Source organism: Fusarium poae, chromosome 3 (assembly GCF_019609905.1).
Source record: "Fusarium poae strain DAOMC 252244 chromosome 3, whole genome shotgun sequence".
Taxonomy (NCBI): domain Eukaryota; kingdom Fungi; phylum Ascomycota; class Sordariomycetes; order Hypocreales; family Nectriaceae; genus Fusarium; species Fusarium poae.
Window position 1 is genome coordinate 740,866 of NC_058401.1, and position 16,290 is coordinate 757,155.

The 16,290-nt window shown below is 36.0% G+C and overlaps 6 protein-coding genes across 6 annotated transcripts; 1 reads left to right on the forward strand and 5 right to left on the reverse strand.

Annotated features, from left to right (window-relative positions):
* Positions 1–84: 84 nt before the first annotated feature.
* FPOAC1_007631 (uncharacterized protein) lies at positions 85–1,039 on the reverse strand (the record flags this gene model as incomplete). Its single annotated transcript, XM_044852082.1, has 3 exons — positions 85–464; positions 524–705; positions 756–1,039. 3 exons carry the CDS (start codon positions 1,037–1,039, stop codon positions 85–87), a joined length of 846 nt encoding a protein of 281 aa, XP_044704752.1.
* Positions 1,040–1,429: 390 nt separating this feature from the next.
* On the reverse strand, positions 1,430–3,111 carry FPOAC1_007632 (uncharacterized protein; the record flags this gene model as incomplete). Its single annotated transcript, XM_044852083.1, has 3 exons — positions 1,430–2,243; positions 2,294–2,870; positions 3,081–3,111. The coding sequence occupies 3 exons, from the start codon at positions 3,109–3,111 to the stop codon at positions 1,430–1,432; spliced, it is 1,422 nt and encodes a 473-aa protein (XP_044704753.1).
* Positions 3,112–3,448: 337 nt separating this feature from the next.
* On the reverse strand, positions 3,449–4,017 carry FPOAC1_007633 (uncharacterized protein; the record flags this gene model as incomplete). The annotated part of the gene is made up of 2 exons (XM_044852084.1): positions 3,449–3,814; positions 3,868–4,017. The coding sequence occupies 2 exons, from the start codon at positions 4,015–4,017 to the stop codon at positions 3,449–3,451; spliced, it is 516 nt and encodes a 171-aa protein (XP_044704754.1).
* A 416-nt stretch (positions 4,018–4,433) lies between these two features.
* On the forward strand, positions 4,434–5,741 carry FPOAC1_007634 (uncharacterized protein; the record flags this gene model as incomplete). The annotated part of the gene is made up of 1 exon (XM_044852085.1): positions 4,434–5,741. One exon carries the CDS (start codon positions 4,434–4,436, stop codon positions 5,739–5,741), a length of 1,308 nt encoding a protein of 435 aa, XP_044704755.1.
* Positions 5,742–13,236: 7,495 nt separating this feature from the next.
* Positions 13,237–14,217, reverse strand: FPOAC1_007635 (uncharacterized protein; the record flags this gene model as incomplete). The annotated part of the gene is made up of 1 exon (XM_044852086.1): positions 13,237–14,217. The coding sequence occupies one exon, from the start codon at positions 14,215–14,217 to the stop codon at positions 13,237–13,239; it is 981 nt and encodes a 326-aa protein (XP_044704756.1).
* Positions 14,218–14,604: 387 nt separating this feature from the next.
* On the reverse strand, positions 14,605–15,594 carry FPOAC1_007636 (uncharacterized protein; the record flags this gene model as incomplete). Its single annotated transcript, XM_044852087.1, has 2 exons — positions 14,605–15,345; positions 15,412–15,594. The coding sequence occupies 2 exons, from the start codon at positions 15,592–15,594 to the stop codon at positions 14,605–14,607; spliced, it is 924 nt and encodes a 307-aa protein (XP_044704757.1).
* Positions 15,595–16,290: the final 696 nt, after the last annotated feature.

Below are 16,290 nucleotides of genomic sequence, written 5' to 3' on the forward strand. Positions count from 1 at the left end.
AAAGCCATATTTATCTTTTCTCGAGACTTTAGTACTCTGGCAGAATCGAAATCACTATGAATTATTTATTCTCAGTGTTACCTACTAGTAATCAGTTTCTGTTATAACAGAGTCCCACTCCTGCATTACGTCCAAGATATCCCTAGCTTTAGCCCCAATCTCTTCTACTGCATCTTTCCCAACAGGTAGACGAAACGGGACATGTTTTCCCTGCGCAAAACCCTCTTCTCTGACCAAGTCAAGCACGACCTTGACGAACGTTTCCGGGTTTCCAGGTTGTGTCAGATCTCCGCTATGAAGGTGGCCATGATGAGTCTTGGAAGCTGATTCATAATCGGGAATCTGACTCTGCTTTGGCTGAAGATGGCCTGTTGACAGAAGCTGGGTTCGAAAGCGTCCAGGTTCCATCAACAGAGTGCGAAGACCGAGAGACTTGGTTTCGTTGTGCAAACTTTCAACAACACCTGATTTTATGTTAAAATACGGAAAGGTAGTCACAGGTTGAAGTAGTTGGAAAGCTGACCTTCAAGAGCAAACTTTGATCCCGCATAAGCTCCAGTGAACTGGTGTCCGACCCAACCAGACAGAGAACTAATAAATACCATGGTTCCTGATTTCCTGGCTCTCATATGCGGAAGCACGGCACGCGTAACCTTGATTGGTCCAAAGACGTTGGTTTCAAAGGAGGAAACAAAATCCTCATAACTAGACCTGTTAACGAGTTCGAGAATACTATTAGCTAGTGAGAGCAATACCTGAGATCCTCCCAAGACCCAGCAGCTACAAAGCCAGCATTGTTAACCAATACATCTATACGGCCATAGATAGAAATGGCTTTGGCGATGGTTTGATCAATGCTGGCTTGTGTATCCGTGACATCCAGCTCAAGGACAGCGGCTCCTTGACTCGCAAGTGGCTCAATCCTTGTACTGTTTCGGGCAGTTGCGATGATCTTGTCGCCTCGGGATAAGATTTGATGGACAATCTCGGACCCGAAACCGGAGGAGCAGCCGGTGACAAGCCAAACGAGCTCAGGCATGTTGATCGAAAGGACAGATAGTAAATGATGAAGTATAAGAGGTTACTGATGCAAGAAATAACTGTGAGATGTTTTGATGAGAGAACGAAATAAATCTAGACGGGAGATGATGCGTTTTTTTATAATAACTCAGAATCTTTTGGGGCCCAATTTATTATGATAATTTAACATATTTTTGGGACTTCGGACAGAGAGTGGCACATTCCATGTGAGCGGGAATGTCAGCGTTGGAGCGGGCAGAGCGGAGGTGGGGTTTGAGTTTGTCGTAGACCTCAGGGTAAGCAAAGCGGACAGAGCGGGAATGCGACGTCGTTATGTACAGATAAAAACACACGAGCAACCTATCAAGACTTTCTTCGACCCCATTATCCTTGCAATGATATATCAATTTCAACGCCCGTTTCGCTCCAAGTATGACAGATATTTATCTGCACAAGATTCATTAGCGCTGTCAACTTCCAACATAACAAGGAGAGGTGAGTCAAGCCTACCGCAAACAGTCCACTCGGACTTAAGCACTGTAAATGCTTGCGTAATGGCTTCCAAACCAGTCATCATCTCCACATCATTGTTCTCCTTGATGAACCACGCGCACTCTGTCGCTGCATGATATAGGCAGCCAGCCAAGATAGGCGAATGTGTCGGTCTTTTTGTTTGTTCTTGACTCGCCGACACTATTTGCCTCGACATGTTTGGTATTGTCTTGGATACAATATCTTGGATACTAGCCAAAGATATTTGTTGCATTTCAACCTCAGCAGCCAGTCTCTCCCCTGATGTGCGAAAGATGGGCTCGTGACACGCATATTCATTGTATAGCAGAAGTCGAGCTAAGCTGCACAGCGACAACGCAGCATGCAAGCTCCCGTGTGCCATCGCCATATCACAGTCATTTCCCACGATGCCCTGATCTAAGGCCTCTAGTACTATGTGTAGCTGCAAAGCCTCAGCAGTGAGTTCGACTGGGTCATTGTCTTTCTTTCTTGCTCGTATGTTATCAAGAACTTTGCCAAATATATGGACCGCTTGGCATACTCTAGCAAACTGTCCCACGGACGAGGGAGAATGGAAGTTCCGCGTAAATAGTGCTTCGTTGAAACCTATTCGTCCATTTTTCCAATCATCGTCGTTGCAGGGAAGAAGATCATTGGTGTTTGGTTCTGGAGCAGCCATAAGAAGTTGCGGGGAACCTGCAACAATAACCCTAATACGTATCAATGATAAAGCTCTCATGATATAAAGATCTGTACATACCTATCAAGCATCAGAATTGCCCACCAAGTTCGTCTCTCCTCTTCGCATAATGTCCATGTTTCCGGTTCCACGAACAGCTTTTTAGCATCTCTTTGGCTGCGTAATCCAACCAAGGTAGATAGTCGAACAGCTTGTCCTATTGTCGAATAAGCAGCAGGATAGATGCCATGGCCAAGCTCATACAAGGCTAATAGGGCGAGAGTCTGTATCAGACGAATATTGATAGTTCCATCGCTTTCAGCAATGAAGCTGCCCTGCTTTGCTTTCAAATATGAACTGTTGTTTTGTGGCAATAAGACATGCTCATCAGGGTCATCACTCTGAGTAATGAGAGCCTCGAGAGCCAAGAACACCAGAACATCAACGGCGCCTCGACTTGAATCTCTCAGAGTTTTCGCAGTTTGCCTAAGTAGTTTGATACTGAGCATGGGAAGCCACTGGTGAATAGTATCCTCGTAGCGGTCTATTAAAGAGTCGAATGTATCATTATTGGCAAAGCGTAGTTGCTGGCCGATGAAAAACGAACTACTATTGCTTGTCAATGTGTCCCTAGATATTGGCTGGAATAACTCGGGTTCTAAGAAGTATGAGCATGGAAAGTTGACCGTTCGGTGCATGTCTAGTTCTGCTGCCGGAGTTGTGTGACCTTGGCTTGTCAGGCCATTGCTAGGTGATCTTGGGTTTGGGTTGACATTCTCAGTTCTATAGCTACATGTTTTACCCAGCCGAGTACACTACACAGAGACATAAGATTTATATGCCCAAGCGGACAAAAGTGATGACTTACCAGACGACATGATGGGGTATCTCTTGAGCATTTACGCTTAAGACGTCTATCAGCCAGTTAGTTATAGCGAAGGAGAAGACTGGGTAGCTGAGGTGGCATCTGGTAAAGACATACCTACATGCCTCGCACGATGTAAAAGCATTGGCTGGCGGCATATTCGGTACCTGACTAAATGGACATAATGGTAGAAATTATGTCAGGGTAAAATTTGTTGATAGTGAATGTAAGCGCGGTGCGGGGTTTATCAAGAAGTGTCTAGCTATAATTGGGCAAGTTGGATGATACGGAGAGGCATAAAGATGACAAATGCAGCCGTGTAAATGACTATGTGCAGAAGTGCAGCCAGGATGTATGAAATGTGATTGTATTCAAGTCCAAGACAGGACAAGAGCCTTGCTACCGTTGACCAAAGCGCTGTCTCCATTGACTAAAGCGGTGCCTCCATTCTGTTCAGACCTAGTTAAAAATGATCTCATGGCACTCTCAAGACCTGCAACTTTTGCCTGCTCGGTAAGATCCAGGACTCTTCTCCGGAAATAGTCACAGTCGCGTCCAGATTCCATATCCTCATCTCTGAAATTGAGCTCGTGCAACGAGCCACCAGGCTTCTCCTCCACTGCAGCGCAGAATCGATACGTGGGTCGCGACCCGAAGTCCAGGCAGTGTCGTAACTCAAATAGGAGAAGTTCATTTTTCGGTGTCATTACCTTTCCTTTGGCGCCGAATATAGCCATCTACGGTCAATTAAAAACAGTGTTTGAATGTGACTGAAAGGAGGGGCGCGTACCTCGTCATCAGTAGTTGCTTCGATCAATCCACGAGAATCCCATATGAACTGGCACTGATCCCAGGCGACCTTGTTTGAGTTTAGCCCCAAAATGAAAGAGAGTGCAGCGTCAATAGCGTCAACAGATGAAACGCTGCGACGAAGAGCCATAGTGAGACTTTGAGTTCGGTTTGGTCAAGGGGTAATGTAAGCAGGCAAAGAGAAGAAGTGTAGTGAGAAGAGAAGAAGTGAAAAACAACATGTTTTAGCAGTCAGCTCATCGGAAGCCCTCATCTCGCCGAAGTGGGAGTGTGACTAGTGTTGGGTTGTCAGAATAGGTGAATCGCTGAAGCAGGCGCGGGTTCTAGAATAGGCCCCGCCTTTATGCATATGATCGCCAAGACCCTGTCTCCGCTAGTGCACATTTGATTTGGGGAAGGTGCAGGGGATTATTATTCAGACAACAAAGGACTGACATCAAAACTCAGAGCCCCCCAGACATTTGCTACCTACATCCTCCACTTCTCCCTCTTTCTTCCTACCGTCAACATTCGAGTCTCGATACACCCAGCACCAGGTATTACATCATGTCGCCAGACCAAGAAACACTAGCCGAGTTCCTCAAGGCGCACCCGTCAACCAAGTTCATCCGCCTCCAATGGATCGACCTTTCAGGCGTCCTGCGCGCTCGCTTCCTCCCCGTCGATCGATGCCTCCGAATCGCTAGCGGCCAAGAAAACGTCTGCCTCGCTCAGAACAGCATGATTATACCCATTTCCACTGCCCCACGATCCTTCTCTCTGAGCGACTACCATGAAACCTGGTGCCTGCGCCCGGACTGGCAATCGCTATGTCTCTGCGGTTTCAACCGTGGCCACGCCACTGTCATGAGCTTCATGGACCAGAAGGATGCTGCATCACGCTTCGACAAGTGTCCGCGCACCCTGCTCATCCAGACTCTCACCCGTCTTGAGAAAGAGTGGGGTGCAAAGGCGCTTGCAGGATTCGAGATCGAGTTTGTGATTCTGGATGAACAAGACAACATCATCAAGCCGCTGGATCGACTGAACGGCTACTCGAGACCTGCTGGCTTACGCGGCGACACTTTGAACCTGGTTGAAGAAGTCGTCGATGCCCTCCAACAGTCTTCCATCGCTATCTACCACTTCCATGCCGAAGCCTGGGATCAGCTAGAGATTGCCCTTGCACCCCAGACTTTGCTGCAAGCTATCGACTCTCTCATCGTGGCTCAAGAGACCATTCGCACCATATGCATTCGCCGGAACCTCAAGGCAACCATGACTCCAAAGCCAACGCTGGCTGGACCTTTGAGCGGCCTGCATATGCATCTCTCTCTCGACAATCTCCAAGGCGGATCTGCCGACTGCTTCATTGCTGGCATTCTCAGTCACATGGGCTCCCTCTGTGCCCTTGGAATGGCCAACTACGACGGTTATGTCCGCTCTGTCGACGATGCTTGTGGGGCATGGGTCGGTTTCGGTACTGATAACCGTGACCTCCCGGTGCGAAAGATCAGCGACTGGCATTGGGAATTTCGCATGATGGATGCTACATCGAACCCCTACTTATTCGCCGCGGGCGTTCTCCTTGCAGGTCTGGATGGCCTTGAGAAGACAACGGAATTGGTCTGGAAGGATTGTAAGTTCTTCCCTCAAATGATGGACGAGAGGAAGCGGAACGAACACGGCCTCAACACCCGTATGCCGTCCACTCTCAATGAAGCCTTGGACCATTTGAAGCAAGATGAAGTTTTGAAGATGGACGTGGGCGAGGAGTTGATGAAATGGTACATGTCGGTCAAAGACAAGGAGGTGGAGGTGTTTGGGAAGATGAACGACGAGCAGAGACGAATTCGCTTCTTGGAATACTTCTGAGGCTGCACTTCTACTTGTCGCGAATAGCTTACACAGAGACACTCCAATAGACTCCCAACAGATTAGAACACAGGGATGCTACTTCGAGTCCTTGCCCCAATAAACCCATACGTGCACTCGGGAGAGTTTGCCACTTGAAACCAGCAGTAAAAATGTGTTAGAGTGCCAGAACGTTTTCGAGAGACATAACACAGGATACCCAAAGATTGACATTGCGCTCCAGTGACCTACTGAGCGACACTGCAGAAGCGCTCCACTGTTAGGAGAAGCTTTCAGGGCTGCATGATAATTTTGCTGGATAAGAATGTAGTTCGAGGACAATAATAACAATAGCTAGGGGGTCCATAATGGCTTGATTGCTCGAATGTACGGAAGGCCACAGGGAGCAGTGTCCCAAAAGTGCAGATATGATATTTTTTTAATATAATAATCCCTTCTATATAGACCTATTAGAAAGATATTTTTTATAATTATTAAATAAGATAAAGTTTATTAATATAAGTAAATTATATATCTATATAATTATATTATTAATTTTATAATAATTTTTTTTCTTTTTTTTTTTTCTCTATATAATATATAATAAGGTAAGAATATCTTTCCTTTAAACTTTAATAATACCTTTAATATACCCTTTTATAACTTAATATTATAATATTTAATTTTATATTATTTTAAGCTTTAATTTATATTATTTTTTACTCTATTTATACTATTTATAATTAAAAAAAGCTACTTTTTAAATTAAATTTTAAAAATTAATATATATAAAATAAGTATACTATATAAAGTACTTAAATTATATTAAATTTATAAATCTACTCTTTTATATTACTTATTATAATAGCCCTTTAAAATATTATTAAATTAGTATAAAGTAATAAAGCTACTTATAGAAAGGTAAAAAAGGTATTATAATCTTATATAAATATACTTATTTTTAAAACTAAAGAAACTATACTTAATAATATAGCTAAGTTTTCTATATTTATTAATTCTATTAAATTAAATAAAAAAACTCTTTTATATAAGAAACTGCCTCTTTATATACTTATAAATAAGAATAAAGATAATAATAAAAGTAAAATTAATAATAATAATAATATTATAATTATATATATAATTAATTTAAAAGAATTTAGTCTTTAGGCTATATAGCTTCTTTTAGAAAAGCTTTTTAATATTATAATTTTTAAAATTAACTTTTATACTTTTATATAGCCTTAAGAAGCTAAAAAGTTTACTATTTAGGCTTTTTTATATACTTTATAAAGTTACTCTATTAAAGGTTTTAAAGTAGTTAAAAAAAATTAAATAAATACTATATTAATATAATATATTTATATACTTATATATATAAAAACCTTAACTTTTTATATTATATATTAAGAAGTTAAAAAAAAAAGTAAAATTAAGTATATTTTTAATTTTATTAATATATAGAATTATAATATTATACTTTACTATCTCTTTAATAAGGAAATAATAAATAATAATAATAACCTTAAAGTATATAAAAAGTATTTAAAGGGTAATAAAGTATTAATTAGCTATATTATTAGAAATAGTATTTCTTTTTATATTAATTATAATTAAAATTACTTTAATATTACTTACTCTTTTATAAATATATATAAAGCTATATATTTTTCTATTTAATTATATTAACTTTTTCTTAAACTCTTTTTATAAGTATAAATATATTAAAAGTAATAATAAAGATAATAATAATAATAGCTTAAATATCTTAGAGAGTATTAATTATAAGACTTACCTTAAGATTATTATTATTTTCTATAAAGTTATTAATAAGAAAAAAAAGAAATATATTTAAATATATATAATATATTAATTTATAATAAAGTCTTTTATTATATACCTTTAACTTAAAAGTCTAAAGGCTATTTTTAATAATTTATAAGGGAATAATTAATTTATTAATAATAAGAACTATAGTTATAAATATATAGGGATATAAAGCCTTATTATATAAATATATAAAGTAATATAATACCTTTAAGTTATTTAATAAAATTCTTTATTTTATTATATATTTATAGTAAATATACTATATATATAAAATTACTTTAATATAGAAATTAAAATTAAAGTAAAAGTATTATATATATAATTTAAAAATTAAAGTAAAAATACTATATATATAATTATATAATTCCCCTTTAAACTAAGGTAATTATATATATAGTATTTTTACTTTAATTTTTATAATTAAATCTCTTAAAACCTTTTATATTTTTCCTTTATTCTTTTTTTTTTTCTAATTATAATTTTAAAAGATTATTTTTATATATTATATCTTTTAATTACCCTATAATTAATCTTAAACTATTTTATATTTAAATTAAATAGTAAAAATATACTAATTAATTAATAATAAGGTAAATTCTAGAGTCTTTTATAAATTAATTTAATATTAAAGTAGGCTATTTAATATTAAAGTAGGCTATTTAATATTATATTAGTTTATATAATAATAAGCTTTAGACTTTTCCCTAGGTAATTAATAGGTTAAAAATATAAAAGATTTAAAGTAATTATATTAATAAATTATAGAATTATTTTATAATTAGATCCTTAATAACTATTATATATTTCTATAACTATAAATAGAAGGCTTTATTATTATAAAGACTAGCCTTAAGTATATTTAATAAGATTTAAGGCTTTAAAGGTATTAAATACTAGAAATATTTTCTATAATAAAGACTAAATTATATAATTTCTTTAAAAATAAAAATAAATTATATATAAAGCTTTAAACTTTTAGTTACATATATTTCTATATTTATATATATTAATACTAATTTATCTTAAGCTATAAAGCCTTCTATAAATATTATTAAGAATTTATACTTATAAATATATCTAATTAATAGTATATAATAAAGTATTATTAAATTAAGTAAATATTAACTAGGCTTAACTTTATTTAATCTTTTAATATATATAATAAGTTAAAAGCTTAAGGTATTAAGATTTATATTATAATTAATATTTATTTATAGTATATTATATAGTTTTATTATAATATATTAGTAAATATATTATAAAGTATTATAAAGTAGTATCTTTATACCTTTTAATAATAAGAGACTATATTATATTTTATTTAGTTTAATTATAATAATAAGACTCTTTTAATAGCTAGTATATATTATTACCTTTTATAAGTATAAATATATAAATAGAATAATATAATATTAAATTAAATATAATTTAATAATATTTAAATCTATAGTAAAAATATATATAATAAGAAGATTAAAAGCTAGTAGCTTTAATTAAGTAAAAAAAAGGCTAAGTTTTAATATATATATATATTTACTTATTATTTAATATTATAATTAATAATCTATAGGAATACTTTAATATTATTACTATTAAAGGCTAGTTTTTATATAAATATCTATTAGACTATATTACTATATTATATTTATATATATTAATTATATAAGAAAAGCTTATTAAGTTTATATATATATAGAATATATACTATATATATAAATAAGCTAATAGACCTTATATAAACTTAAAGTAACTTTAAAATTTTTACTTTTAATTAAAAATAAAAGACTTTAAAAGTTATATAGAAGCTATTCTAATAGATTAACTATAGACCCTTTTAAATATTTTTAAAAGTAATTCTATTAATTTAAATATATATTTACTTAAAAATATAATTATAATTTATAATACTATCCTTAAAGGTTAAGATAATTTTCTAATTAATAGCCTTATATAACTAAAGTATTTAATATATCTATTTTTATAGGCTTAATTAGAAATATATATTACTCTAAAGAAAAAGCCTTTTATTAAGCTTTTAAATATCTCTATAAGTAATATAAATTATATATAAGATTATTTAATAATAACGTGCTTGATAAGCGAGTGAGTCAGATAAGCGAGTGGGTCAAAAATCTTAACCCTCTTTATTATCTAGATGATAAAATTGCTTCAATTCATTCAATTGACTATAACTACTCACTATACTCATCTCCAGAGGCCTGAATATCCTCTTGACATGTTCTTGCGTTATGCCCGGTCTTGCCGCATACACCACAACGCCGAACACCCGGTCCAACCGACCTTCCTCGACCACCACTTCTTGATGATTCTGCCACTACCTGCGTATTCACATCTATCTGATCAATTGATTGTAATGCTTCCTGTACAGTCATCGCTCCTCCTTTCTGTAGTCTTGTTCTTTTTGCCCTCCGGCGCCGGCTTAGTATTGCATTTGCCTCTTCAAGATTTCGGACCTGATCTCTTAATAGGACAACCTCATGCATAACTGCCAATGTTGCTTTTGTATTTGACTTAATAGCCTCAATTATTGACTCTGGGGAACTGCTCTTATGCATAATAACTCGTCTGGTAAGGTATTCAGATTGAGATTGAGCCTCTGTTGCTGTCTTTGGGGTCTTTGAAACCCATGGACTTGGTGGTTGACTTGCCTCCCCAGGAGGCGTTGGAGTCCGTAACTGTATATCAAGCTTCGAGACGACGGTTTCTGGGTCAAGAGGATAAATTCCAGCTCCCCTAAAAGCCCCCTGGATATTGCTCTCTGTAAAGGTAGCTTGAAAAGCGGCATAAAAGGCTGGGAAGAACTCGGTCTTAGAATGTGGGTTATAGAGCATCTGATCAGATGCTCTATTTCTCGACCATAAGCATTCTTCAGTACTGAAAAACACCCGACATCGAGAGGCTGGAGTAGGTGGGATGCATGAGGAGGCATACAAAGTGTAATGATCTTGTGATCCTGACAGTATCTCTCAAAGTCGACAGAGTGGTGACTTTCATGACCATCGAGGATCAAGAGACGATAGAGACTAACTGATCGCTTCGCTGTTGATCGATCAAAGTGTTTTAGCCACTCAAGACCCAGCTCGTTATTTGTCCATCCATTTTGGCTTGTTGCAATAACCCAATCGCCGGGGAGGTTGCTTTCTCGATACCAGTTTGCAAGATGATACTGGCCTGAACCAATGATAAACGGCGGGATCGATTGACCTTCGGCATTTATCGCTGGAATTGCAGTAATCCATTCACGGTTTCCTGGCTGCACTGATTTTGGCCTTCCTTGCCTTTCTGAGCCTGTGACTACCATCCCGGACTGTATAAGGCCCATCATAAAGCCGGTCTCATCAAAGTTCCAGGTATCACCTGGTTGGATACTGTATTTAGCGATTGTGTTCTGTACAAGCCGAAACCAGCCACGAATAATAGTCGGATCTTCGCATTTAGCTCTCTGATAGTCATATCTCCGAAAGATACGCGTCTTTAGCTCTGGTTGTCGCTTTATAAAGTTATGAGCCCAGCGCTTGCCGACAGGTGATGCATCGCGGTCTGCAAGTAGAGAATTGGCCATTTCTTCCACAAAACGGATTCGCGAGGGAAACCCTCGCGAATCTAGGTCAAGAATAAACTGAACTATAGTCTGTTCTTCCAGATCAGATAGTCGCCGCGAGTTTGGGCCGGAATCACGTCGTGATTGAATGCCATTTTGGCGGCGGCGTAAGGTCTCAAATGGAACCTTATATATACCTGAGGCGCGTCGGAGACTAAGATTTTGGTCATTTTGAAGGGCCTGAAGGGCAAGAAGAATTCTAGCTTCATTTGAAGACTGTGACATAGTTGCTGGTTAAGAAGTATCTGATCAGATTGAAATGTTGTAAGGTGAGGGATTTTTGACCCACTCGCTTGTCTGACTCACTCGCTTATCAAGCACGTTATATAATATTAATATTAATATATTTAAAAGTATTTTATTAGAAAATATAGAGGAATTTAATTATTAATTCTAATATATTTAATAATAATTAAAGTAATTTAAAGTAATTTAAAGTAATTATAAAACTATTTAACTATTATAAAGATTCTTTCTTTACTTTATTTATATAAAAAGCACTTTCTATTTAATCCTTTTTTTCTTAATTAGCTAATTCTCTTTAATTAGCTATTTATTTAGCCTTTCTTCTTTAATTAGCTATTTATTTAACCTTTCTTTTTTAATTAATTACTTAATTATAATAATATCTTCTTAATAGATTATTAATATTACTAAAGTATTATTTTTATTATTATTATTTTCCTAAGTAAATAATATAGTATTAATAATATTATTATTTTTTATTTTAATTTTCTTTTTAATATTATATTCTCTTTTAATAGAAAATATAGATTTATTTTTAATTTTAAAAGCTATTTTATATTTACTTAGAGTATAAAGCTTTAAATTAATAATAAGCTTTATTTACCTTTTTATATATTTATATATAGGCTTAATTAAATTAATTAAGAAGTTTAATATAAATAATATATTAAAATTAAAGAATATAAAGCTAATAGGATTATTAGGCTTTTTAAGAATTATAATATTTACTACTTTAAAAAATAAACTTAATAATACTGCTTTATATATATTATTATTAAACTTAAATAGGCTAATTATAAGCTTTAAATTAGAAAATAATAATATAACTTTTTAATCTATTAAAAGAAACTCTTTTTTATAGATTTCTATAATAAATTTAATTATTACCTTATATAATAGAAATATAAAAGTTAATATAGCCTTAAATTTAACTATATATCTTATAATATAATAAGCCTTTTTTATATAAATTAAGATTTTATATAATTTATTTATTACTTTTAGATATTTATTATAAATTTAAAATATAGTAATAAAATTAATTATAATTAAAGTTATATAGCTAGTTATTATAATACTTTATTATTAACTTTTAATAGTAATAGCTTAAGCTTATATATAGCTAATAAGTATTAGTCTTATTTTAATTAAAAGAATTATTATTATATTATCTTATACTTATATATTTAAAGTTATAAATAATAAATTAAATATTAAATTAATTATAAAAAAAAAAAAAAAAAGAGCTATTAATAATATAATAAATAAAAATTAGCTAATAAGTATTATAATTAAATATCTATATAATAATTACTATCTTTTAAATAAAAGGCTATTATTAAAAAGAAGGATTAATATAATTTAATATATTATAAGAGTAAAATAATATTATATAAGGCTATATAGATTTATATAAGCTTATATTATTACTAAAGGCTTATAATTTAATTATAAACTTTAGTAAAGAAATATATTTTAATATAATACTATTTATTTATATTACTATATAGATAAGTAACTAATAATATATTAGTATTAATAGAGTAAGAAAAAATATTATATCTGCACTTTTAGGATACTGCCCCCTGTGGCCTTCTGTAGAATGTTTAGTGGGTCTATTATCAGCCTCCATAACACAAACGACATATGTAACTTCAAAATCACTATTCACACCCCCACCACGAACAAAGAAAAAAGAGGGGAAGTCATTGTGTCTAGCATTTGGAACGCTGTCACCAGTATCACATGTGTTTTAGTATGTCATTTGTGTACCCAGATGCGTCCCCGTCTTCTCAATTGTACCCTCTATTATACTATCTAGTATTCTAGTCCTGCTGCCTTTGCAAGTGCTCTACAGCTAGTGAGAAATCCCCAGCTTCTCACGCAATTAAACTCATACGTTGCTTTTGCGTATGGCAAGCTATCTGTACCACAGCCGTCTTTCAACATGATGGTGTCGTAGCCTTGAGCATGGGCATCTTGTAGAGTAGATCCAACACACTGATCGGTGTTAATACCAGAAAACAAGAGCGTACGGATTCCTTCCTTCTTCAGATACTCTCCCAGGGCGGACTTTTCGTTCCATAGGCCAGAGTTGCGGTTCTTGTGGATCCAAACATCTGGGCGAACTGCATTCTTGCCCTCTTCGTAGGCGTCAGCTAAGGGACCGTGAAGAGCAGCATTCCAAGTTCCCCTCATCATCACCTGACCACCGTTGACACGAGTGCCATCCTCCAGTACAATTTCCCCAAGCTCTGCGCCCGGTAGTCGGCTCAGATTCGGTCTCTCGCCAAACTTGATAAAGTTGTCAGGGTTATTGGGATCACCCAGTCGATCGCTTAGGCCATAATCAACTTTTGATGTGTTGGCTTCGAAAGCAAAGGCGCGCACCTCGGCTGGAGGAATGTTGTCTAGATCGTCCTGAGTGAGACCCCAGTTGAGCCAGATTATCTGTAGGCCGAGTTTGCGCGCAGCTGGAATGGCGTATTGAAGGATCGCATCTTGAGCTTCATACATAGGAGGCGCGGATGGTGGATTGAGCGCTTTGTTCAACCCGATGTTTTGCATGTCGATAATGACCAACGCAGTCTTGGTAGAATCAATCTTGACATTGACGAGTTCGCAGTTGAGGAGGATGCTGTTCGTGGGGGGATTCAGGTTTGGATTATCCGAATGCGTAAGATCCCAGCTATCGGGGGACCAAATCCAAGTATTTCCTTTTGCTCCAACGAGGACCTTCTGGGGAGAGGGGTTCTTTAAACCGTCTTCGTCTGAATCTTTTTTTAATGGTGTAGCCATCTTCAAGACTAGAAAAGGGCAGATCTAAGGAAGAAGAAGAAGAAGAAGTAAGCTAGGATAGTGAGGGGAGGGGGAACGAGTAAACAAAGAGAAAAGAACAAGTAAAAGTACCTATTGTGGCTTACTAATCTCTTTAATATATACTGACTAATTTAATTACAATTTGAAAATAAAACCTTTTATTATTTATATAATTATTTATTGCTAAGAAATATTAAAAGTATTTTAAAAAACAGTTTATACATAGTATTACTAGAAACCTTATAAAAGATAACTATAATAGTTTAAAGAATAAATAGCATAATAAACTAGCCTTTAAAAGAACTTAAAATAGATGCCTTTCCTGCTTAATCTTTATCCCAGTATAATCAATTTGCTTCCATCTTGTTAGCCCAATAGTACCAGCCACCCTACAAAGACACATAAAATGACAAAGATTCGAAGACAACTCCCGTCATTGTTACCCTCATCGTGAGCGCACTGATCAACTGGAAACCGAGTTCGTTCTGTCATAAGATGAGTCGATCTCGCCAGCCTAGCTTGTCGGACTTGATGTGCACGAACTGAATAATTTTGAATCCATGCAGCATTTTTCGCTACAGAAGTAGCGGGATCAGTCCAATATGGAGTTGAAGTATGTGGTCGGTAAGCGTCTGGCGGAGTTTGTGCAAATGTCTCATAAGACTCCGAAATGGGAGGGTCATACATCCCGGTAGAAGTCGTTCCATATACAGGATGTTGATAGTAGTTTGGCAAAGGATAGCTGGAGGTGGGAACAGGAACTTGGCCATAGACCGGCTGGGATGTCTGCTCCAATATGCCATGTCCGCTGAGCGTAACTCCCAGTTCGCCAACATTGCGCTTCCACAGCTCTGCGGTGAGTATTTGGTAGGACGCCTTTTCCAAGTGAAGATCACTGTCTCTCCAACATGGACGAAGAACTGTAAAGGGGATTTCGTAAAGTTCTTTGAAGTTAATGTAGGACTGCTTTTTCATGACCTTCCCGTGAGCGACGATGAGGACGCTGCTGGTATCTGGATGGCTGGCTGGGAGTATTGGGAGGTAGGAACGACGGCGGATGGGATCCCTATAGCGATTTTGAATTGGTGTGCTGTCAAAGCTCGTCAACTAGCAGTCGTTATCAGCATACTACACACCAGAGCCAGATTCAGCATAATGAGTTGGTGAACTCACGATAAATACTGCTACTTTGCCCTTATAAACTTGTTGCGAGAGAATAATAACGGGATGGTTGAAAATACCGCTTCCTGTAGGTAGGGATGTTGTGTAGCTCGGGTCAATCTCTGATAATTTGGGCAACATCATGATGCGGCCCTCTAGTGTTGGACATGATGGGGTCTGGTAATTGTAAGACATGGCGAAGGGTTAAGCTTCATATAGAGATGTAGGAGCAATATTGATCTGATTGTGTGATATGATAGCGTCAACAGAATATCCTAAAGTCTGTCAAAAGAAGGAAGAAACATTCCCACGGCAGAATAGCCAGTTGGTAACAAAAGTGGCGGAAAAGAAGAATAGTGCCAGTGACAATGAATAATGCAGTCCAGTGCGGATGGTCAGGATAAGAAGATAATCGCTGGCGTGGCATCACGACGCGCAGCCAGGCCAGGTGACTGGCCTAGCTCTTGCCAAGGATGGTGAGTGGAGAAATGGACAAGAATAGGTCGAATATGCAGGACTTTCGAGTCGTGTGTATAGTTGATTGGCATACTTGGCCGACTGTTGGTCCAACAGAAAGGATAAAATGACATGATCAGTACACATGAGAACTCATCGCCCTCTTGAAAATCTTATTATGTCTCTATAGAGCTAGGTATTATTACTGCCCTTTCCAATATATGTATGATGACAATATTGATACTTGTACTCTCTTAATATCGAGCCTTGTTGACAGGTTGCGACAGTTGGTAAAGATCTAGAAACCTACTACGTTGCAGGGATTATAGTGTAGGTAGGCCTCCCACATTAATGTGACATTGGACAGGCTCGCCAATGCGGCCGTGGGATGTAATCACCAACAACTTTAACAATTACCCCGCGATGACAATTTTG